We start from the raw sequence: 23,333 nt of genomic DNA on the forward strand, positions 1-23,333 counted from the left end.
GCTAACACAGTGAAACCCCCGTCTCTACTAAAAATACAAAAACTTAGCCAGGCATGGTGGCGGGCACCTGTAGTCCCAGTTACTTGGGTGGCTGAGGCAGGAGAATGCCATGAACCTGGGAGGCGGAGCTTGCAGTGAGTTGCGATCACGCCACTGCCCTCCAGCCTGGGTAACAAAGCGAGACTCCATCTCAAAAATAAATAAATAAATAAATTTTTTAAAAAATCTTGTAAAGTAAGTATAAACCATCTATGAAAGTCAATTCTATGAATAAAAGGAACAAGCTTTAGAAAGCTTGAACTTTGCAAAATCTAGTCTTATTTTACATAGCTCTTCTTTGGCTTTTTAAAAACTCCTGGTCAGGTATGATGGCTCACACCTGTAATCCCAGCACTTTGGGAGGCCGAGGCAGGCAAAACACCTGAGCTCAGGAGTCGGCGACCAGTCCAGGCAACATGGCGAAACCCTGTCTCTGCAAAACATTCAAAACTTAGCAGGGCAGCTGTTACGCACCTGTAGTCCCAGCTACTCAGGAAGCTGAGGCACGAGAATCGTTTGAGCCCTGGACACGGAGGTTGCAGGAAGCTGAGACTGTACCACTGCACTCCAGCCTGGGAGACAGAGTGAGACCCTGTCTCCAAAACAAAAAATTCTGACCCATGTTGCACACAGGTGAGGTTGATAGATTGGCTAAGATTTAGACAAATACATTGTTACAAGAGTAGTGAATTATACGTATTTAAAAGCAACCATAGAAAAATGCTACTTTGCTGGAATTTTTCTCTGGGTATGATATTTTACTTTTTTACAAAATGAGTGGTTTCTATTATGAGTAATTAATTAGGAAACTAAGTTTGCATTTAGGTACTATTTATAGACATATGTACCCTCTAGAACCATGTCTTATGGCTGCCCACTGTTATTAGTTTTGTTATAGTCTCCTCCCCTCCTCTCCCTGGTCCAGCCACATGCTGCATTTAGCTGGTTTCTTATTTTGATAAATATTTGCAATAAATGTCATAAAACATTAACAGCTCATCTGTGAGGCCCTTCTGTGCTCAAAAATGCTCCAACTCAAAGCTCTGGGGCATTGCCTCACCCCACATACTCTTCCTCTTAAGCCCTGTAGCTCCACAATCACAGTCCTGCCCACCTGAGTGCTCAGAGTATCTGCAGCTGGGCTGACAGGTCAGCCCGTTGGCTAAACAGCTGTTCCTCTAGCCTTGCTGGAAGTGGCTCAGCAAAACTACAAAGACTGTATGTGTTGTTCTTGAAGAACAAAAATGTTGGGCACGATGTTGTTGTTTCTTCTGCAACAAGTTCCAAAGTGTGTAAAACAGAGTGACCATGAAGTCATGTGCCCCCTCAGCCCGATTCCTTATTTCACTTGGAAGAGAACATTAACAATATTTGTACTGACCATCAGTTGTGTATCCAAGGACACTATACTAGCGGCTGATGTGACTTTGAAAAGTACAAGGCAAGATAAGGAAGCTTAAGGGTATGAGGTTACAGTCTTATCACCCAGATGGTTTATGATGAAAGACATGCTGAATGCCAATGGCTGTGAGCTCACTCCTGACACACACTGTCATTTTCTCTTAGAACGGGACATCAGCGCTCCATGCAGCAGTGCTCAGCGGGAACATTAAAACAGTTGCGCTGCTCCTAGAAGCAGGGGCAGACCCATCCCTGAGAAACAAGGTACCCACTTAAGCAATCTTTTAACTCCATTGGACCCCTTGAAGTGTCCTCCTAGGCCAGGAAGGATAAACATCTCCCTGGCTCTAGTCACCATCTTCATTCTTTGCATAGTAAGGGCATTCAGGGTTGCTATTAGTAGGTGATTAGTGAGCAGTACAGTTGGACCCAGGAAATTCTACTATTAATAAAAACCCTGACTCATATCAATGGTTTTTTTTCTTTCTTTCTTTCTTTCTTTCTTTTTTTAAACAAACCCTTGTGTTGAGGGCTGACTTTCAATAGATCGCAGCGAGGGAGCTCTCTGCTGTGTCTGAAACCCTGACCCAGAAGCAGGTCATCTCCAAATGGTTTAGTGCCAGGCTCCCCATAGACGTGCGTTGTGTGATGGGTGAGGGGCTAGCAATGGTTTTCTTTTTTTTTTTGAGACGGAGTCTCGCTCTGTCACCCAGACTGGAGTACAGTGGCGTGATCTCGCCTCGCTGCAACCTCCGCCTCCCAGGTTCAAGCAATTCTCCTGCCTCAGCCTCCCGAGTAGCTGGGATTACAGGTGCATGCCACCACGCCCGGCTAATTTTTGTATTTTAGTAGAGATGGGGTTTCACCATGTTGGCCAGGCTGGTCTTGAACTCCTGACCTCAAGTGATCCACCCGCCTCCACCTCCCAAAGTGCTGGATTACACACGAGGCACTGCGCCTGGCTAGTGGTTTTCAGTTAACAGTGGTGCACCCTCCTGGTGGAGGTGAGGAAGAAAGGTAGAGCAGTTACTATAGGAGTAGGTATTGTTCTGTCATCCAAGATGTGCCCTAAAAATGCCAAAATTCTGGTAGTTTATCACCATTCCCATAAGTTTGATGTTCATATCTTGAGAATTGCTTGTGTATATTTGGTTGCTTTTGTGTTGTTAACAGGAGTACATGCCACTGATACAAAACAAACTCACCTTTTTCTAGTCCTAAATGGTTCATTTACAATAGGTCAAACTTTGAAGTGGGAGGGTACACAATAAGAATTTTTTTAAATGATTGTCATTTTGCTTCCTCCTCTTCAACATCCGCTTAAGCTGGCACATGTATAGATTGCAGCAGAGGAGAGTAGCCTAGGAAAGGTCTTGAGAGAATGCATGGACCAGGCGCAGAGGCTCACTCCTGTAAACCCAGCACTTTGGCAGGCTGAGGCAGGTGGATCGCTTGAGCCCAGGAGTTCAAGACCATCCTGGGCAATATGGCGAAACCCTATCTCCACAAAAAATACAAAAATTACCCAGGTGTGGTGGTGTGTGCCTGTAGTCCCAGCTATTGGAGAGGCTGAGGTGGGAGGATTACCTGAACCTAGCCAAGGAGGTCAAGGCTGCAGTGAGCCATGGTCACACCACTGCACTCCACCCTGACTGACAGAGTGGAGAGAAAATGCACTAAACTGCAAACTTTATTTATTTATTTATTATTTAAATGTAAAATTTTTTCTGTTTATAGAGATGTGTTTTTACTATGTTGCCCAGGCTGGTCTTGAACTCCTGGATTCAAGCAATCCTCTCACCTTGGCCTACCAAAGTGCTAGTATTATAGGCGTGAACCACAACACCTGGCCTAAGCTACAAACTTTTGTTTATTTGTTTGTTTGTTGTTGTTGTTTTGTTTTGAGTCTCACTCTGTTGCCAGGCTGGAATGCAGTGGCAACCTCCACCTCCAGGTTCAAGCAATTCTCCTGCCTCAGGCTCCCGAGTAGCTGGGACTACAGGTGCGCACCATCACACCCAGCTAATTTTTTTGTATTTTTAGGAGAGACAGGGTTTTGCCATGTTGACCAGGATGGTCTCCATCTCTTGACCTTGTGATCTGCCTGCCTTGGCCTCCCAAAGTGTTGGGATTACAGGCGTGAGCCATAACTACAGACTTTTGAAGGAGGGAGTGGTATTGGTGTTTATGAATAGAGGAGGATATGAAAAGCAACCTTTACTTTATACTTTATACTTAACACACCCTGAATTTTTCTAAGCATATATTACTGTGTTAAAATTTTTTTACAATAAAAACAAAAACATATAACGTTTCATGACATTTTGAAAAGAAACCTTAAAAAGTGCCAGTTAAACAACATGCCAAGGATCACTTTTTTCGTTTGACTCAGCATGTGGAAGTATTACTTCCCCATTCCCATTGAATTGCTTGTCTATAGCATTTCTGCTTATCTCTCCTTAGATACTTGGATTTGTTTTCCATTAGCTGGCCTGGCTGTGTGATAAGCCAGTTGAAATCACAATTGCCTTTCTTTAGATCGTATCTTTAGACCTTGTGCACAGACTTCCTAAAGAGTCCAGTCTTTGTTGGTGAGCTATCCAGTACTGAATTAAGGCAAGGAGGAAACGTTAGACCCGTTACATAGAAACTGAAAAATGCAATTCCTCATGTGTCTCCTAGAATAATGGAATAACTACCAACAATAATGATTATGAGTAATTTCAAGTGGGCAAAATGCTGGACTTTGGACCCTCCTGAATCCAAGCAAGTGTAACCGCCCAATGGGTTCACCTTGCCTCCTGCCTAGACAGAACCGATTTATCAAGACAGGGATCTTGCAATGGAGAAAGAGTAATTCACGCAGAGCCAGCTGTGCGGGAGACAGGAGTTTTATTATTACTCAAATCAGTATCTCCGAGCATTCAGGGATCAGAGTTTTTAAAGATAATTTGGCAGGTAGGTGCTTGGGAAGTAGGGAGTGCTGATTGGTCAGACTGGAGATGGAATCATAGGGGGTCAAAGTTAGGTTTTCTTAATGTTTTCTGTTTCTAGGTGTGATGGCAGAACTGATTGGGCCAGATTACTGATCTGGGTGGTGTCAGCTGATCCATCAAGTGCAAGGTCTGCAAAATATCTCAAGCACTGACCTTAGGTCTCACCATAGTGACATCACCCCTGGGAGCAAGTCGGGGAGGTTCAGACTCTTGGAGCCAGAAGTTGCATGACCCCTAAATTGTATTTTTTTTTTTTTTTTTGGAGACGGAGTTTCTCTCTTGTTGCCCAAGCTGGAGTGCAATGGCACGATCTCAGTTCACTGCAACCTCCGCCTCCCGGGTTCAAGGGACTCCTGCCTCAGCCTTCCGAGTAGCTGGGATTACGGGTGCACGCCACTACGCCAGGCTAATTTTTTGTATTTTTAGTAGAAATGGGGTTTCACCAACTTTCACTTTGGGAAACGTTTCCCAAAAGTGATTACAGGCATGAGCCACTGCGCCTGGCCCTAAATTGTGATTTCTAATCTTGTAGCTAGTTTGTTAGTCCTACAAAGGCAGACTGGTCCCCAGGCATGAAGTGGTCTTTTCGGGAAAGGGCTATTATCAATTTTGTTTCAGAGTCAAACCACAAGCTGAATTCCTTCCCAAAGTTAGTCTGACCTATGCCCGGGAATGAACAAGCACAGCTTAAAGGTTAGAAGCAATATGGAGTTGGTTAGGTCTGATTTCACTGTCATAATTTCCTCAGTTATAATTTTGCAAAGGCAGTTTCACAGGGAGGAAATATTAGTACCTGTGTATAGAAACTGAAAAATGCAATTCCTTGTGCATCTCCTAGAATAATGGAATAATCACCAGCAATAATGGTTATAAGTATTTTCCAGCAGACAAAATGCTAGACTTTGGACCCTCCGTTAAAAATGACTTGAAAACATGTGGGGGCACTCCTGTTGGAGCCTCACACTGCAGAAGCCCTTAGACACCTGGGAGGAGCTGCGAGGGAAGCCCCCAGCTTCCTACCAGCCACTCCATAGAAGCCAGTCTTGTTAATAGCAGCTCCATAGGCAAGGGTGTTGGGATTCCTGCAGAAGGAGCATTCTTGGCTCTCATTCATTCGTTCAACAAACAGTAGATACCATGCACTGTGCTATGTGCTGGGAATGCAATAGTGAAAAAGATTCACAGTTGCTGCTTTCATGAAGCTCAGAGTTTAGTGGGGAATAAAGACAACTAAACAAAGCAATTGCAATACGGAGTGACAAGAGCTGTAAGCAGGGAAGGAAAGAATGGTTTGGAGGCTTCCGGGAGAAAGTGACTTCTCAGCTAGTACAGAACACTCTTCTGCTCCAGGCGTTCCAAGACTTCTGCTCTGGGCCTTCGAGACAGATGCCTGAGGAGAAGGCCAACCGGTCGCCCCAATAGCCGCTCCTCACATTATAGCCATTCTTCACGCTATCGCCATTCCTCACGCTATAGCCATTCCTCACACTATAACCACACCCCTGGGTGCAGGGGTCTTATGTTCCCAACACCCTTGACTGAGCACATCTTCTCCCAGGAGCAGTGGGGAGATTTAGTGGTTTGATACTGTAGTATCATGAATATGGGCCTATGGTCCTGCTCCATAATGAACGAGATAGCCTTTAGGGGCTAGCCTGGGGCACTCGCCATCACATCAGTCTGTACAGTCTCAGCAACCTGAGAATCTAGTGGGGACTAACTGGGAGAGAAGAGGAATTAAACCAGGATTTTAGAACGACATGGAAGACAGAATGGTGATGTGAATGACCAAAACTTGACAACACGATTTGAAAGCATAAAGCTTTTTTTTTAATGGCAGAGGATATGGACATTCATGGAGATAGTCACACAAGGCAACATGCTGGCAGGCTGGTAGACAGAGGTAGAGCTTCTTAAGTTCCCTTCTCCTTGACTGTAGAGGTTCCTCTAACTACCCACCAGTCTGCTCACCATGGACCAGCCACTGATGTAGACAGCTCAATTATTCCTGAGTGTTTGCTCTGAGACTGGATGAAGCTTAGGTCTGTTTACCAGGAGCCTTCCTCTGCAGGCCCAGGTGTTAGGCCTGTACAATGTCTGTTCCTGCAGGAACTAAGCTAACAGAACTTGACCCCATAGAGAAGCCTCTGGTCTGTAGTAGCATAGCATAATAATTTCCTCTGTGATTGAATCCATCATTGGCGTCAAGGGTCCCATGTGGTGGGAAGGGGTGCAGCCACAGGACAGCTGCACAGCAGACTATTTGTGTCAAACTTACATTTCCTAACAAGTGAGGTCCCAGCCAGCAGATAGGGGTGAGGAAGCAGGATCCAGCTAGAAGATGGGGACTGCAGAAGCTTCACCTAGGATCAAGTTTCCAGATAAAGCAACTGGGGTTCCAGGGTTGGCTGCAGGAGAAAAAAAATATGGTGAGACAGGTAACATCTACAACCAAGCCTCCCTCCCTCATTCTGCATGCCACTTTCCCTTTAATGGCCTCCCCTGAAATTCCCAGAACATCCTTCTTACTTTTTAGAGACAGAGTCTCACTCTGCCACCCAGGCTGGAGTGCAGTGGTGCCATCAAAGCTAACTGTAACCTCGAACTCCTGTGCTTAAGTGATACTCCTGCCTCAGCCTCGCGAGTAACTGAACTATAGGCGTGAGCTACTATGCCCGGCCACGAGAACATCCTTCTGATTCCTCTATACAAACAGTTCTCAAAGTGGGATCCTTGGACCCCTGAAGATCTTCATGACCCATACAGGAGGTCTAAGGAGTCAAAACAAGGTTGGGTGTAGTGGCTCATGCCTGTAATCCCAGCACTTTGGGAGGCAGAGGTGCAAGGATCACTTGAGCCTGAAAGTTCAAGACCAACCTGGGCAATATAGCAAGACCCCATCTCTATTAAAGAAAAATCTATTTACAATTTTAAAGAAGAATTCAAAACCATATTCTTGATAATAAAAAGATGTTAGTTTAGGTGGTTTGTGCCTGTAATCCCAGCAATTTGGGAGGTTGAGGCAGCAGGATCGCTTGAAGCCAAAAGTTTAAGACCACCATGGGCAATATAGCAAAGACCTCATCTCTTTAAGAAATTAAAAAAACAAAAAACATAGCTGGGCGTGGTGGTGTGTGCCTGTAGTCCTAACTACTAGGGTGGCAGAGGTGGAAAGATAGCTTGAGCCCAGCCAGGAGTTCAAGGCTGCAGTGAGCTACATGATTGTGCCAGTGCACTCCAGCCTTGGAGAGAGAAAACCTGTCTCCTAGAAAAACAAATAAGATGTTATCTGCCTTTTTCACTGTGCTGACATTTGCTCTAATGCTACAGAAGCAAAAGCAATGGTGGGTGAAGCTGTTGGGGCCTTAGTACACATCAAAGAAGGAACACTAAACTGTACTGGCAAAATATTTTACAAGCCTTTATAAATTATTTTATAAATTTTGTAAATTATTTTACAAAAATACCAGTTGTACTTAAGAATGTCTCTGATAAAGCAGTAAAAAAAAAAATGTCAATTTTATTAAATTTTGACTCTTCCTATACATCTTTTTAAAATTCTGTGTGATTGGCTGGGTGTAGTGGCTCACACCTGTAATCTCAGCACTTTGGGAGGCCAAGGCAGGCAGACCACGTGAGGTCAGCAGTTCGAGACCAGCCTGGCCAACACGGTGAAACCCTGTCTCTACTAAAAATACAAAAATTAGCCAGGTGTGGTCACGCATGCCTGTAATCCCAGCTACTCAGGAGGGTGAGGCAGGAGAATTGCTTGATCCCAGGAGGTAGAGGTTGCAGTGAGCCGAGATCGCACCGCTGCACTCTAGCCTGAGCAAAGGAACGAGACTCTGTCTCAAAAAGTAATAATGACAATAATAATAATAATAAAATTCTGTGTGATGGTGGGGCAAAGTGGCCAGCACCTATAATCTCAGCACTTTAGGAGACCTAGGTGGGAAGATTGCTTGAGACCAGGAGTTCAAGACCAGCCTAGGTAACATAGCAAGACCCCATCTCTACTGAAAAAAGAAAAAAAAAAAAAGCCAGGGATAGTGGCACACACCTGTAGTCCCAGCTTGAGCCGAAGGAGTTTGAGGCTGTTGTGAGCTATGATTGCACCGGTGCATGCCAGCCTGGGTGACACAGTGAGACCATCTGTCGAAAAAAATAAATAAAATTCTGGGCTGGGCATGGTGGCTCATACCTGCAATCCCAGCACTTTGGGAGGTTAAGAAAAGCGGATCACCTGAGGTCAGAAGTTCAGAACCAGACTGGCCAACATGGCAAAACCCCATCTCTACTAAAAATATAAAAATTAGCCAGGAGCAGTGGTGGGCACCTGTAATCCCAGCTACTCAGGAGGGAGGCAGGAGAATCACTTGAACTTGGGAGATGGAGGCTGCAGTGAGCAGAGATTGTGCCATTGCACTCCAGCCTGGGCGACAGAATAAGACTCCATTTCAAAATAAATAAATTAATTAATTAAAATTCTGTGTGTCGAAATGGAAAGCATGCCTACAGCGCTTCTGCTGTGTACTGAAGTATGATGATTATCTCAAGAAAAAGCACCTGGCCAGGAACGGTGGTTCACGCCTGTAATCCCAACACTTTGGGAGGCTAAGGCGGGTGGATCATGAGGTCAAGAGATCGAGACCATCCTGGCCAACATGGTGAAACCCCGTCTCTACTAAAAATACAGAAATTAACCAGGCCTGGTGGCATGCGCCTGTAGTCCCAGCTACTCGGGAGGCCGAGGCAAGAGAATCACTTGAACCCAGGAGGGAGAGGTTGCAGTGACCCGAGACTGTGCCACTGCACTCCAGCCTGGCAGCAGAGTGAGACTCCATCTCAAAAAGAAAAAAAAAAAAAAAAAAAGCGCACCTGTTGGGCAGTGAGCAGGCAAACCTGCCCCCAAAAATCTGAGGAAGCTGAGAGGCCAAGAAAGCAGCTGACATCCAGATGATCACAGCAGATAAGAAGAAAAAAATAAAAAGAGGCTAACATGTCCAGTTTCTCAGAAAGTAACAGGGACAGGAGTCACAGTCTTGGGACATCACCTCCCAAGACCCAGGGCCTAAGGGAAGGAATATACAGGACAAGTGAAGTCAACCTCTCAGGGAAAGGCAAGAACACTATGTGACTGCCTAAGGGCAGGACTTATGGGCAAGGTCGATGGGCAGGATTTTCAGTAGGAACCACAACAAAAAAGTAGATAAAATAGAAATCTTAGAGGCATTCCCCAAACTAGGGTTAGTCACATGGCAGGCTGAGTGTGGTGGCTCATGCCTGTAATCCCAGCACTTTGGGAGGCCGAGGTAGGCGCATCACTTGAGATCAGGAGTTCGAGACCAACCTGGTCAACATGATGAAACCTCACCTCTACTAAAATACAAAAATTAGCTGGGCACGGTGGTGCACTCCTATAATCCCAGCTACTGGGGAGGCTGAGGCAGGAGAATTGCTTGAACCTAGGAGGTAGAGGTTGCAGGGAGCTGAGATGGCACCAATGTACTCCAGCCTAGGCAACAGAGTGAGACTCCGTCTAAAAAAGAAAAAAGAAGTAAACATGGTAGATTAGCATCCAAGATGGAGCTGCATTGGCCCCTGTGCAGTTGTTTGAATTGCAAAGTGAACCTGCCACGTTTTTCATAGAACACTATTTTTACTTGAAAGAACAAGGTATCTACCACTATGATTTTAACAGCTTCCCAAAACTTAAAGGCTTTTCTGATGAATCAGTTTTGTTTGTTTGTTTGTTTGTTTGTTTGTGAGATGGAGTCTCACTCACTATCACTCAGGCTGGAGTGCAGTGGCGCCATCTCAGCTCACTGCAACCTCCGTCTCCCAGGTTCAAGGAATTCTCCTGCCTCAGCCTCCTGAGTAGCTGGAATTACAGGCACGCGCCACCACGCCCAGCTAATTCTTGTATTTTAAGTAGAGACAGGTTTTCGCCATATTAGCCAGACTGGTCTTAAACTCATGACCTCAGGTGATCCACTTGCCTCTGCCTACCAAAGTGCTGGGATTATAGACGTGAGCCACCACACCCAGCCAGAATGTGAGTTTTTGATATTGCACAATGAAATGTGCCAACATTCTACAAACTCAGGGAACTGATATTTTCCAAATGAGCAGTGCATGTTACAAACCATGCATAGGTAAAAGATCCAACTATAAATAGATAAACCTGTGGGCTTTAAAGTTCACTGATACGGTTTCAAATCTCACACTGCATTTAATCTTTAAGAAACTGCCAGTTGTTGAATATTGATGTGGCATCAGAGAATAGTATCTACAACAATCTGAAAAGACTGTTAAAATACTCCTTCCTTTTCCAACTACCTATCTGTGTGAAGCTTAATTTTCTTTATATCCTTCTACCAAAACAACATATCACAACAGGATACAGATGCAGATATGAGAATCCAATTGTATTCTGTTAAGCTACACATGAAAGAAATATATAAAGCTGTTAAGCAGTGCTACTCTTCTCAGAATTTTTACTTGTTTTTGAAAGTTTAATTTTTCATAAATATATTAACTTGGATTTATTTTTAGTGAATTAATAGATTTTTTAATTTTTCTCAGTTTTAATTTTTTTTTTCTTTTTGAAAATATTTTCTTTTTAAATAATAGAGATGAGGTTTCACTATGTTGCCCCGGCTGGTCTCCAGTTCCTGAGCTCAAGTGGTCCTCTCACCTCGGCCTCCCAAAGTGCTAGCATTACAGGTGTAAGCCACTGCACATAGCCCTTAGGTTTCATTTTTAATAAGTTAAAAACAAAATTTGTTAGACTCTTCAATAATTTTTGAGAGTATAAAGGGTCCTGAAACCGACAGGTTTGAGAACCACGTCCACATCACACCTGTTGTCAATGGTAGGGACTGGTTCACTAGATGCCTAATGGATGTATCTCAGCAGCAATGTGAAAAGAAAGGACTTCGAGTGATACTGGGTCAGGTGGAAGGTGTTAGCCACCAATGCTGTTCTTTCCCAGGTGTCTCTTATGTTCTGGAGGTTTCCTCACTCGGCCTTCTCATCAAAACATACCTGGCCCAGTGCAGTGGCTCACACCTGTAATCCCAGCACTTTGGGAGGCTGAGGCAGGCAGATCACTTGAGGTCAGGAGTTCAAGACCAGCCTGGTGAAATGGTGAAACCCCATCTCTACTAAAAATACAAAAACATTAGCCGGGCATGGTGGCGCATGCCTGTAGTCCCAGCTACTCAGAAGGCTGAGGCAGGAGAATTGCACAAACCCAGGAGGCAGAGGTTGTAGTGAGGCGAGATCACACAGCTGCACTCCAGCCTGGGTGACAAAGCAAGACTCCATCTCTAAAAACAAAAAAAGATACCTGTGCTGAGTCCTGACTCAGTCCCAAGTCCTTGGTGGACAGACTACCTCATGTCATACATTAATAAATATAAGGTAGGCTGGGCATGGCGGCTGATGCCTGTAATCCAAACACTTTGGGAAGCTGAGGCAGGAGCATCACTTGAACCGAGGAGTTCAAGACCAGCTGGGGCAACATGGCAAACCTCATCTGTGGAAATTAGCCGAGCGTGGTGGTGCACATCTGTGGTCCCAGCTACTTGGGAGGCTGAGGAGGGAGGATCATTTGAGCTGGGGAGGTCAAGGCTGCAGTGAGCCATGATTGCACCACTGCACTCCAGTCTGGGTGACAGAGCAAGACCCTGTCTCAAAAAATAATAATAATAAAATAATAAATTAAAATACATATAAGGTATAAAATTTAATTTGACCGGTACTTACTGAGCACATTCTAGACATGCTGGCATTGTGGTGGAGATAAGGATACAATGATTAATTAGATCTGGACCCTTCCCCCTAAGAGATTACAGTCTAGTAAGGGATCTGGCTGGAAAATGTCTCTAAAAATGAGATAAGGAAATAAAAGTAATATTTATACATTTAAAGAAGATTTTTTAATACCTTTATATAAAAGCATGACTCCAGTGTGGATTTTTTTCATTAGTGAAGGAGAAAGAGTGGGTCAAATGCCCCTCCTTGGAGTCCCTAAAACCACACCAGCTGTGGGGATTCACTAATGCCCATCTTCTCTTCTTTCAGGCCAATGAACTTCCGGCAGAACTAACCAAAAATGAACGCATATTGCGTCTCCTGAGAAGTAAAGAAGGTCCTAGGAAGAGCTAACTTAGCTCCATATCTGACAGAAAGATAGAAAGTTTAACCACATTGTCCAAAAAGAAATTGCATTTCAAGCAGTGTTGGAAATTCTTTTATGAAAAAAAAATGCCCAGAATGCCCACCCTGTGGGTCCCTGACAAAGAAGAGCTACGCTCTGTGCACCAAGTCAAGAACCAAACAGCTCAGGGACCCTCTTGCCCCCTAACCGTGGGCTTCTCTCGGTGTCCTGTAACTCAGCTCTGGGGCTGCCTGGCATGTTCGCAGATTCCACAGAAACTCATTTTCAACGATGCTAACTTGGGCCTCTCAGTTAAACTCTAAGGTGGACAGGGTTCTCAGTACTAAGCAAGGAGACAGAATGCTTTGTTCCTTTAAAAGACTGAAAAGCTGACCTTCAATGGATTGATGCACTTTTGCTTTTGTGTTAAATGTAGGTGTGCTAAAATATATAGATCTATCATATTTTACCTACATATATATGTCATTCCAGTATAAAATGTTCTCCTCTACCCAAGAACCATAGCCATGATTGTTATAAATCAATGAGGTGTCAACATATGTTATTAAAAAACCACTTCTGACATTCCATTGTGTGCTATTCAAAGATGGACTATTGAACTATAGAAAAGACAGACTGTGCATTTGTTCGTTGATCTTCATCTTATTCCTAACATGTAAAAATCAATTTTACATAGAGTCAACATTGTAGGTAGGTTACGATACCGGTGGCAAATTTGGAAATTCAGAAAATTACAAACCACGATAAATATATAGGCTTGTCTCTTTGGTCTTTTATTTTGGCTCTGTTGTTGGGAATCTATTTCCTATGCCGTAAGTACACCTAACATGCTGTGAAATCTTGAGTTTCCAACACCGTGTTGCTTCATAGAATGACTTTGAGGTCCTTGGATAAAATGTGATATATGCAAGTACAATATGTTGCTATTACTGTTGCAGGAGTATAAATAATAAAAGACCGTTGTTAGTACTTAGTAAGTCTTCATCTATGCATGTTTTTGAGTTGACTGATTGCAAGAATGAAATCTGAGTTTTATTGAATTATTCCTTTGAAGAGGATCAAAACTTATATTCAATGCACTTTATAATTAATGGTGTCTAAATGCCTCAGTCAGTGCCTAACTGCACATACAAAACTAAAACCTTTCTGTAATTTACCAAAATAAACGCAATGGTATTTCTGCTATTTAAACACATCTTCAGTTTATTTCTTCATGTTCTGCTCTGGTTTTCAGTCAGTGTCTGTGTAAAGACATGTTTAGAGGAAAATGTTGTAATCCCAAAAGAATTTTTGTTTAACCAACTTTCAGTGTTACTAAAAGGATTATCTTTAATTCAGTAAATAATAGAATATAATCTTCAAAATTAGAAGGTATTCTCTTAAAATTTGTTACAATTAATGCAACAACAATCAGCATATTTTGATAAATGTCTCTAGCAAATGAGCAACTCACAGGCTCCAGAGGTGCCTACAGCCTGACCAGCTATACAAAAAGCCTGCAGCCTGATTCTAGGATAAAATATTAGAAAGCTCTCTGTTGCTAAAACACCCAGATACAAACATTTTGATGGCTGAAAAGCAGTGCTAATTTCCTCACTAACATTCTTTCATTCAGCAAATTTGTACAAATATACATTTTCTCCTGTGGGAATTTCAAAAAGCTATGTTCATTTTGAAGAGGAAAATAAGATGGCCTTAAATGCTTTATATTTTCCCCTTAGTTAGCCCTTATGGCAAAAAATAGTTGCTAATCACTGATACAAAGCAAAACATGATGGGTACTGGTAACAGAGTTCCAAAAGACAAAATGGGATGAATCACAAACTTACTGCTTCTCACTAGAACATGTCATTGGCCTATTACGTCAATAGTTTTAAGTGGGTAATGTTCCTGAACAATATTAGAGGCATAAAACTGAACCCAGTAGCTTTAACAATATAGAGGCCTTCTTACTGTAGGTAAGACGTGTCTAGCTTAAAAGGATCACATTTGATCTAGATGAGATTACCCATAGCAGGGAAGATGATTAATCACCTGCCAAAGACTGTACAGAAAGGTCTTTTAGTTTAAAAATTTGCACATGTGTAAATGATTATTCTATGTTAATCTAATTGATAATTCAGTTAGCTCCGCATCCTAAGACTTAAAACTAGCAACTCCTATGCAAATCGTCTGCTTAACTGAACTACGTTTTTCATTAATTCATTTCTTTGATGACATATTCCATGTTATATAATAATTCAAAATAAAGTTAGTATACTACCCCATTTGCCTTTGCTGCTTTTTTCTTTTTGTTTTTAATCACAAGGTATTGCTATGTGATTTTTAGTAGCATGGAATTTTAGGGTGAATAATTCAACTCCGCAAATACATTGATATTTGGGACCCTAAATAGATACTTAAAGTTTATTTTAGTAATGGACCTATGATTTCATTATTTCTGCCGTAGAGAATGTAATGATTCCAAAAAGTTTTCATTCAGGAAAGAATTTTTGGGACAGTTATTGAAGACGCTGAAAATAGAAAATTTTCTGATTTGTATTATTTATGGTGCTCCTGGCTCTTCAGTCCTTTGCAATAACTTTCTCTTGTGAAGTAGCTGGTGGTTTTGCAGAACTACTGGTGTAGGAGACTTGCAGCAGTAACATCAGGAATATGGAAATTTACAGGGACATCCTGGCTTCTATCTACTCCATCCACCCTCTACCACCACAAGAAAGCTACATCTCTTCATAAATCCCACAGTGAGACACCTATGCAGAGGAAAAGAGTGCCCCCAAATCCTAGGCTACTTAGAACCAGACAGAGATGCCTGTGTTTTGGTGGCGGGCTACAGATTATAGGGGTGAGAAGCTGAGTTCCTGTTTCCTAACAAAGTGCTTTTGGTGCTAGAACTGGATGTTTTAGAGGTAGTGACCAGGTGAGCAGTCCCGGTGGCTCACGCCTGTAAACCCAGCACTTTGGGAGGCCAAGGTGGGGTGGATCACTTGAGTTCAGGAGATCAAGACCAGCCTAGGCAACATAGTGAGACTTCATCTCTCTAAAGATAAAAAAGCCAGACATGGTGGTGGTTCACACCAGCTACTTGGGAGACTGAGGTGGGAGGATGGTTTAAGGCCAGGAGGTCGAGGCTGCAATGGCACCACTACACTCCAGCCTGGGTGATAGAGTGAGACCCTGTCTCAAAATAAATAAATAAAAATAAAAGCAACAACTAACATTTGTTAAGGGATTGTTATGTGCTAAGCACTTTAGATAGAGAATCTTGTAAAGTGTTACCCTTTTTTTTCATTTACACCTCACAGCAACCCTATGAAATAAACACTATTACCATCCCCATCTTACAGTTGAGGAAACTGGCTTTGAAAGACAGTTTACCTTGTAGTGGTATCTTGGTGCTGTCCTCCAATCTTGGGCATTTTACTTTTGCTTTTTGGGGGAAGGTGGAGGAGGCAGTGGTGCCCAGATGGAGTCACAATTGTAGCATCAGAGCAGTGAAGGTGGAGAATATGGGACATGTTTTTGAAAATACTTGCAGGTAGAATTAATGATAATTGGTGACAATTAAATATAGAAGATGAAGAAAAGAAAAGAGAGCTAAGAATTATGCTAAAGTGCGTTAGGCGTTCCCAAGATCATCCCCAGGTTTAGTGACTTGCTAGGAAGACATAGGACTCATATATCTAGTTTACTCATATATATACTCGTATACGTGGTTACATATACATGTATACTCATATACATGGTTAAGATTACAGCAAAAAGACACATAACAAAATCAGCAAAGAGAGAAAGAAAATAGAGTGAAGATAGAAGACTCCAGGTGCAAGCTTCTGAGAAACCTCTCCCGCAGGATGAGCTTAATTCCTCTAGCAACCAAGTTGTGGCAGCAAGTGCTGTCCACCAAGGAAACTCACTGAAGACTTAGGGCTCAGAGTTTCAACTGGGAGCGGGTCACATAGGTCCCTTCTGCCTCGCATTTACCAAAAATCAAGACCTCCAGAAGGAAAACAGGCATTCAGTATAAACCACATTGTTTGCACAGCAGTTTAGGCAAAGTGAACACTTCTTATCATTTAGGGAAAGTTTGATATCAGTGTAGGGAACTGTTTGCCAGCTGAGGGCCAACCTCGTAGGCAGGACTTCCTAAGGATAGGCAGTCTTGGGCTGGCTTTGTTAATTCTTCTTGGCCCACAAAGTTTACAAGGTGGATTGAGCCAGTAACTTTTTTAGGAAATAGGGAAGAATAGCAGATTTGGGGTAAGGAGAGAGAGAGAGTTTGGACATGTTCACTTCGAAGGATCTGTGAAATAGATTCTAGAAGGCAGTTGGAAATAACAAATTAATGTTTAGGACAAGGCTGTTGTTACTGATTTAGGCATCATCTGCATAGAGGTGATGGATAAAGTCATGGGATGAATGAGGTCCCCACGGGGAGTCTACTGAGAGTAAAAGAGATGGCAAAATGGCTGGGCATAGTGGCTCCTGTCTGAAGGGAGGCTGAGGCAGGAGGATTGCTTGAACCCAGGAATTAAAGACCAGCCTGGGCAACATAGCAAGATCCTGCCTCTAAATTCAATACATTGTTTTTTTTAAACAGATGGCAAACTGAAAATAAACTTTGAAAGAAGGGAACTCAGCAAAGAGGATGAAATAATGAACAAGAGCAGGAAGTGAAACATAATGAGGAAGGAGAAGGTCTCCAGGAGAGGAGAGCAGGCAGCGAACCACGTGAAGAAGTGTGGCCATATGACACAAAGGCTGGGAAACTCAAGGCTGCTTTTGCTCCACCACTCTGTCTTTGATTAGCTTGTTCAGTCACCAAAGAATTCTGGCCTTGTGGCTGGGCGTGGTGGCTCATGCCAGTAATCCCAGCACTTTGGGCGGCTGAGGTGGGTGGATCACGAGGTCAGGAGTTCAAGACCAACCTGGTCAAGATGGTGATACCCCATCTCTACTAAAACTACAAAAATTAGCTGGGCACAGGGGCAGGTGCCTATAATCCCAGCTACTCGGGAGGCTGAGGCAGGAGAATCACTTGAACCTGGGAGGCAGAGGTTGCAGTGAGCCAAGATTGTGCCACTGCACTCCAGCCTGGGCTACAGAGTGAGACTCCATCTCAAAAAAAAAAAAAAAAAAAAATCTGGCCTTGTAATGGAGATTATGGATAAGGATTGGTGAGTGCACCTGGAGCTAACGTTAAATTAAATAAAATTATTCCCTTGAAATGATTCTACTCCTCACTGGATAGAATTGTATTTGTGAAGATACTCCTGATGCTTTCTAGGAATCACTGGCAACTATCAGTATGCATTGTCTCTGCACTGTACCAAAACTAAGGCAACATGAAAACAAACAGCCTTGGTACCAGCCTATAGAGATGCACATAGGTGTGGTGCAGTGCAAACAGGCCCGGTCAAATGAGATGATTTATGGCTGCGTACCTATAACTATGATGGCTGATTGGTTTTAATTGGTGAATTTTTTTTTTTTTTTTTTTTTTTTTTTTTTTTTGATACAGGGTCCTGGTCTGTCACCCAAGCTGGAGTGCAATGGCATGATCTCAACTCACTGCAACCTCCACATCCTGGACTCGAATGATCCTCCTGCCTCAGCGTACCAAGTAGCTGGGACTACAAGCATGCACCACCATGCCTGGCTAACTTTTGTATTTTGGTAGAGCTGGGGTTTTGTCATGTTGCCCAGGCTGGTCTCAAAATCTTGGACACAAGCGATCTGCCTGCCTTGGCCTCTAAAAGTGTTGGGATTGCAGGCATAAGCCACCTCGCCCAGCCAAATTGGTGAATTTTATCTCACTGTAAAAAGATTCCAAAATGTTTAGAACATGCCTGGCTGTGAACAAAGCCACACTGGGTTATGATATTTCATGCCATTGAGCCATAGCAGCCCACACCCTAGGACTTGTACTTCAAAGCATGGAGAAAAACAAAAACAAAAAATGACAGGCAAAATTAGCATTAGACATTCTAGTCGAGGAATGTGAAAATAATTCTTCTTCTGCTTAACATAATGAACACATGAAGGGTAAACCAGTTACACAGAGGTGTTTTCTCTGGGCCCTCTGACTATACTTAGCCCTGAGTTAAATAACCTATGTATCAGTAGGTCTGGAAAGTCTTCTATTGTTTTCCTGGTGACCTAATCCTTTCTTTTAGCAATACTTTCAGATGATTTTAAAATACGAGTGAGGCTGGGCATGGTGGCTCATGCTTCTAATCCCAGCATTTTGGGAGTCTGGGGTGGGAAAAGCACTTGAGCCCAAGAGTTCGAGACTAGTCTGGGCAACAAAGTAAGATTCCCGTCTCTACAAAAATATAAAAAATTAGCCTGGCATGGTGGCGTATGCCAGTAGTCCCAGCTACTCAGGAGGCTAAGGTGGGAGGATCACTTGAGCCTTGGGAGGTCGATGCTACAGTGAGCTGTGATCTCACTACTGCACTCCAGCCTGGATAACAGAGCAATTCCCTCTCTCAAAAAAAAAAAAAAAATATTATTAATTTATTAATATGAAGGAGGTTATGTTTCGACAATTAAAGGAATTCAGCTAGGCACAGTGGCTCACACCTATAATCCCAGCACTTTGGGAGGCCAAGGCGGGCAGATCACTTGAGGCCAGGAGGTCGAGACCAGCCTGGCCAACATGGCGAAACCCTGTCCCTACTGAAAATTTAAAAATTAGCCAGGTGTGGTGGTGGGCACCCGTAATCCCAGCTACTCAGTAGGTTGAGGCAGGAGAATCACTTGAACCCAGGAGGCAGAGGTTGCAGTGAGCCGAGATCGCACCACTGAACTCCAGCCTAGGTGACACAGTGCGACTCCATATCAAAAAATAAAAATAAAATAAAATAAAGTAAAATAAAAATAAAAAATAAAGGAAGTTAATTAAAGATCTTCAGTTCTTAGGTGACGTGTCAGCTTTGTCTCCGTCAACAGAAAAGCTTCCTTCCCCTATCTTTGGTTCTTCTTCCCTCCCTCACTAGGATTGAATCCTCCAATCTTTAATGAGTGAAATGCTGTTGTTATTCCTACATTTCAAGTTTTAAGAATAGTCTTAGAGAGAAACTCTTCAGTGTACAGGAGTTGGACTCTCCATTTTAGGATAGATTTGATCAAAAACCCCAGACAAAGGAAACTGTGTCCTGTGACCAAATTCTGCAGGGAAGGCACGCCAGTTTGAAACCCTGACTGCTAAACCGCAAGTCATTCCCGCTCTGGTAGCAACCTAGCTGAGTGGAAGTTACACCACAACCCATGAGTGGATTAATCACCAACTCGAACATCCTTACTGGGATGAATAACATTTTACCAGAATTCTGAGTAACAATGCCCCATTTCTGAGTCGGTCATAACCATCGACACTAAAGTCATGAGTTGTAGCTGTAAGTTATTTTAAATGAAGATGTCTATAAAGTTTGGCTTGCGTAAGTACGGAGTTTAAAAAGTCTATCACAGAACCCAAAGTAACTGAGTGTGTAATTGAACATATGATACATACAAGAGTGCCCACAGCACCTTTACTTTTAACAGTCCAAACTGGAAGAAGAAACAACCCAGAAGTCTGCCATGATACGTTTAACCCATGGAATACTACACAGCAATTCTTTTAAAAGATGCTACCACCACAAGTAATGTGAATAAGCCACACACATCGTGTTCAGTGAAAGAAACCAGACACAGAGGAGTATGATTCCCTTTATACGAAGTTCAAGGACAGGTAAAACCAACTTACAGTGAGAGAAATCTGAAGAGTGGTTGCCTGCTGGATAAAAGAGGGGTGATGATATTGACTGGGAAGGGGGCATAAAGGAGCCTTCTGAAGTGCTGAAGTTTCCATATCCTTCCTCTGGGTGTTGGCAACATGGGTGTTGTGGTTGCCAGCCTCCAAGATGGCCCCAGTGCTCCGCTCCTCTTGCCCCTATCTAGTCCCCTTCCTACACTGCATCAGGACTGGTCTGCGTGCCCAGTATTACATGGCAGAAGTGATGGCCTATCACTTTTGAGGCTAACTCATAACAGACATTATGGCTCTGCCTTGCTCTCAATCCCTTTTGGATCACTCCTTCTGGAGGAAGCCAGCTGCCAAGTCCCGAGGACACTCAGCAGCCTGCGGAGAGAAAGGAGGAACTGAGGCCTCCTTCCCACAGCATCTTTTTTTTTTTTTTTTGAGACAGAGTCTTGCTCAGGCTGGAGTGCAGTGGCATGATCTCAGCTCACTGAAACCTCTGCCTCCTGGGTTCAAGCAATTCACCTGCCTCAGCCTCCCGAGTGGCTGAGACTACAGGCATGTGCAACCATGCCCGACTAATTTTTGTATTCTTAGTGGAGACAGGGTTTCACCATGTTGGCCAGGCTGGTCTCGAACTCCTGACCTCAAGTGATCCACCAACCTTGGTCTCCCAAAGTGCTGGGATTACAGGTGTGAGCCACTGAGTACAGCCTCCCACAGCATCTTCAATAGCAGATCCTCCAGTCCCAGTCAAGCCTTCAGATGACGGTAGCCTGGGCCAACTTCTTGACCATAACATCAGAAGAGATCCTGAGCCAGAACCACCTAGAACCACCCAAATCCCTGACTGGCAGAAACTGGGATAAAATAAATGTTTGTTCATTTAATATACTGTTTTGGGGTAGTTTGTTATTCAGTAATAGATAACTAATAAAAGTGTTTAATACATAAACGAAACTTGGCTGGGCGCAGTGGCTCATTCCTGTAATCCCAGATCTTTGGGAGGCCAAGGCAGGTGGATCCCTTGAGTCCAGGAGTTTGAGACCACCCTGGGAAACATGGCGAAACCCCGTCTTTACTAAAAATACACAAATTAGCTAGGCACGGTGGAGTGCGCCTGTAATCCCAGCTACTTGGGATGCTGAAGCACAAGAATTGCTTGAATCTGGGAGGCAGAGTTTACAGTGAGCCAAGATCACGCCACTGCACTCTAGCCTGGGTGACAGAGTGAGACTCAGTCTCAAAAAAGTAGAAAACTCATCAAGCTGTACATGTAAGTTCTGTACACCTCATATATGAATATTATATCTTAATTAAAAGGAAAAGTCTTTTAACAAAAAGAGTTCTCAAAAATGTTCAACCTGAACCTCCTTAGGGGGTTGGCAGAAGCATTAACTAAAGCTCTCCTATATTTCACCAAAATGTATTGGCAATTCGAAGCCTGCTGGAGGAAGGGAGGTGTGAGCTGTTCCCTGTGTTCAACTGGACAGCCTCCCACTCTCTATAGGTGCTTCTTTTCGAGCCAGCTCCACTGCTGGTCCTGGAGGTTTTTTGGGGAAGGCAATCAGAAAAATTTACAATGTCTTTGACTACTACAGGGAATAGGTCTACGACACCGGCTGCAAAAACAGGATCAACTTATTAGGCACAGTAGACACAGTGAAACTTTTACTGTCCCATGAAAATGTTTTAATTTTAATTTCTTTTGAAATCAGAAGAAAAATAAAAACACTGTAATAATGAGCATATAATAATGAATTCAGCCAGGGTTATATGTGTCATTATATCAATGCAATTGGAAACTCTAATTTTAAATTTTTTTTTTTTTTTTGAAGGAAAAAGGGGTCTTCAAAGGCAAAGGTGCCTGGGGCCCACACAAGTCATAATGCAGCCCTGAGTAAAAGGAGGGGTGCTAGGGACTGAATTATGCTCCCCCAAATTTCTCGTGCTGAAGCCCTAACTCCCCAAGGTGACTGTATTTGAAGATAAGGCTTTTAGGAGGTAAAGTTAAATAAAGTCATAAGGGAGGGGCCTTAATTCAATAGGATTGTTGGAAGAAGAGGAAGAGAGAGAGAAATCTTTCTCCCTGAAAGCACACACTTAAGTCAACACCATTTGGGGACACAGGGAGAAGGCGCTGTCTGCAAGCCAGGAAGAGAACCCTCACCAGGAACCAAATAAGCTCCCCATGCTGATCTTGAACTCTCTAACCTCTAGAACTGCAACAGACAAATTCCTATCGTTTAAGTCACACCAGTCTTTGGTATTTTGTGCAATGGCCTCAGACGTCACTAAATGACGTTGATTACATTCTATTACCCCAAAACCCTAGTTCTAGCTTCATTTTCTGTTATTGAACTTTAGGCTTCAGGCTGGGAACTAGGCAAGCTTGCAGTTTGTTAGGTAGGTAGGCATTCTTTTTTTCCTCTGCCTATTTGAAGCACTACCTACTTTGAAGGTCGCAGATCAGCAGCAGAAAAAAAGTTTTTTAAAGCTTTTTTTTTAATTTTAGAAGAAATCAAAGGTGTGTTTTTTGTTTTTTGTTTTTTTTGTAATAAAATTTTATTGGCTTGGCACGGTGGTTTATACCTATTATCCCAGCACTTTGGAGGCTGAGGCAGGAGGATCACTTTAGCTAGGGAGGTCAAGGCTGCAGTGAGCTGTGATCATGCCACTAGACTACAACCTGGGTGACAGAGTGAGACTCTGTCTCAAAAGAAAAAAGCAAAGAAAAAGAAATAAAATTACTTACAAATGTGTGAAAAGATTCTTAATCTCACATAATTAAAGAAATACAAATCAAAGCATCCCAATTTTTTTTTTTTTTTGAGACGGAATCTTTCTCTGTCACCCAGGCTGGAGTGCAATGGCATGATCTCAGCCACTGCAACCTCCACCTCCTGGGTTCAAACAATTCTCCTGCCTCAACCTCCTGAGTAGCTGGGATTACAGGTGTGTGCTACCA

The 23,333-nt window shown here is 43.1% G+C and overlaps 1 protein-coding gene across 8 annotated transcripts in view; it reads left to right on the plus strand.

Annotated features, from left to right (window-relative positions):
- ANKRD29 (ankyrin repeat domain 29) overlaps nt 1–14,266 on the plus strand; it is a 63,397-nt gene extending 49,131 nt beyond the window's left edge. For 6 of the 8 annotated variants that reach the window (XM_073006418.1, XM_007974445.3, XM_073006419.1 and 3 more), the window contains 2 exons: nt 1,606–1,704; nt 12,525–14,266. In XM_073006418.1, the coding sequence (XP_072862519.1) occupies nt 1,606–1,704; nt 12,525–12,608 (183 nt within the window). In that variant the 3' untranslated portion in view covers nt 12,609–14,266. The remainder of the gene's footprint in view (nt 1–1,605; nt 1,705–12,524) is intronic. The other 2 variants (XM_007974447.3, XM_073006421.1) reach the window with 1 other exon arrangement.
- The last annotated feature ends 9,067 nt before the right edge of the window (nt 14,267–23,333 follow it).

This window comes from Chlorocebus sabaeus, chromosome 18 (genome assembly GCF_047675955.1).
Source record: "Chlorocebus sabaeus isolate Y175 chromosome 18, mChlSab1.0.hap1, whole genome shotgun sequence".
Classification (NCBI taxonomy): Eukaryota; Metazoa; Chordata; class Mammalia; order Primates; family Cercopithecidae; genus Chlorocebus; species Chlorocebus sabaeus.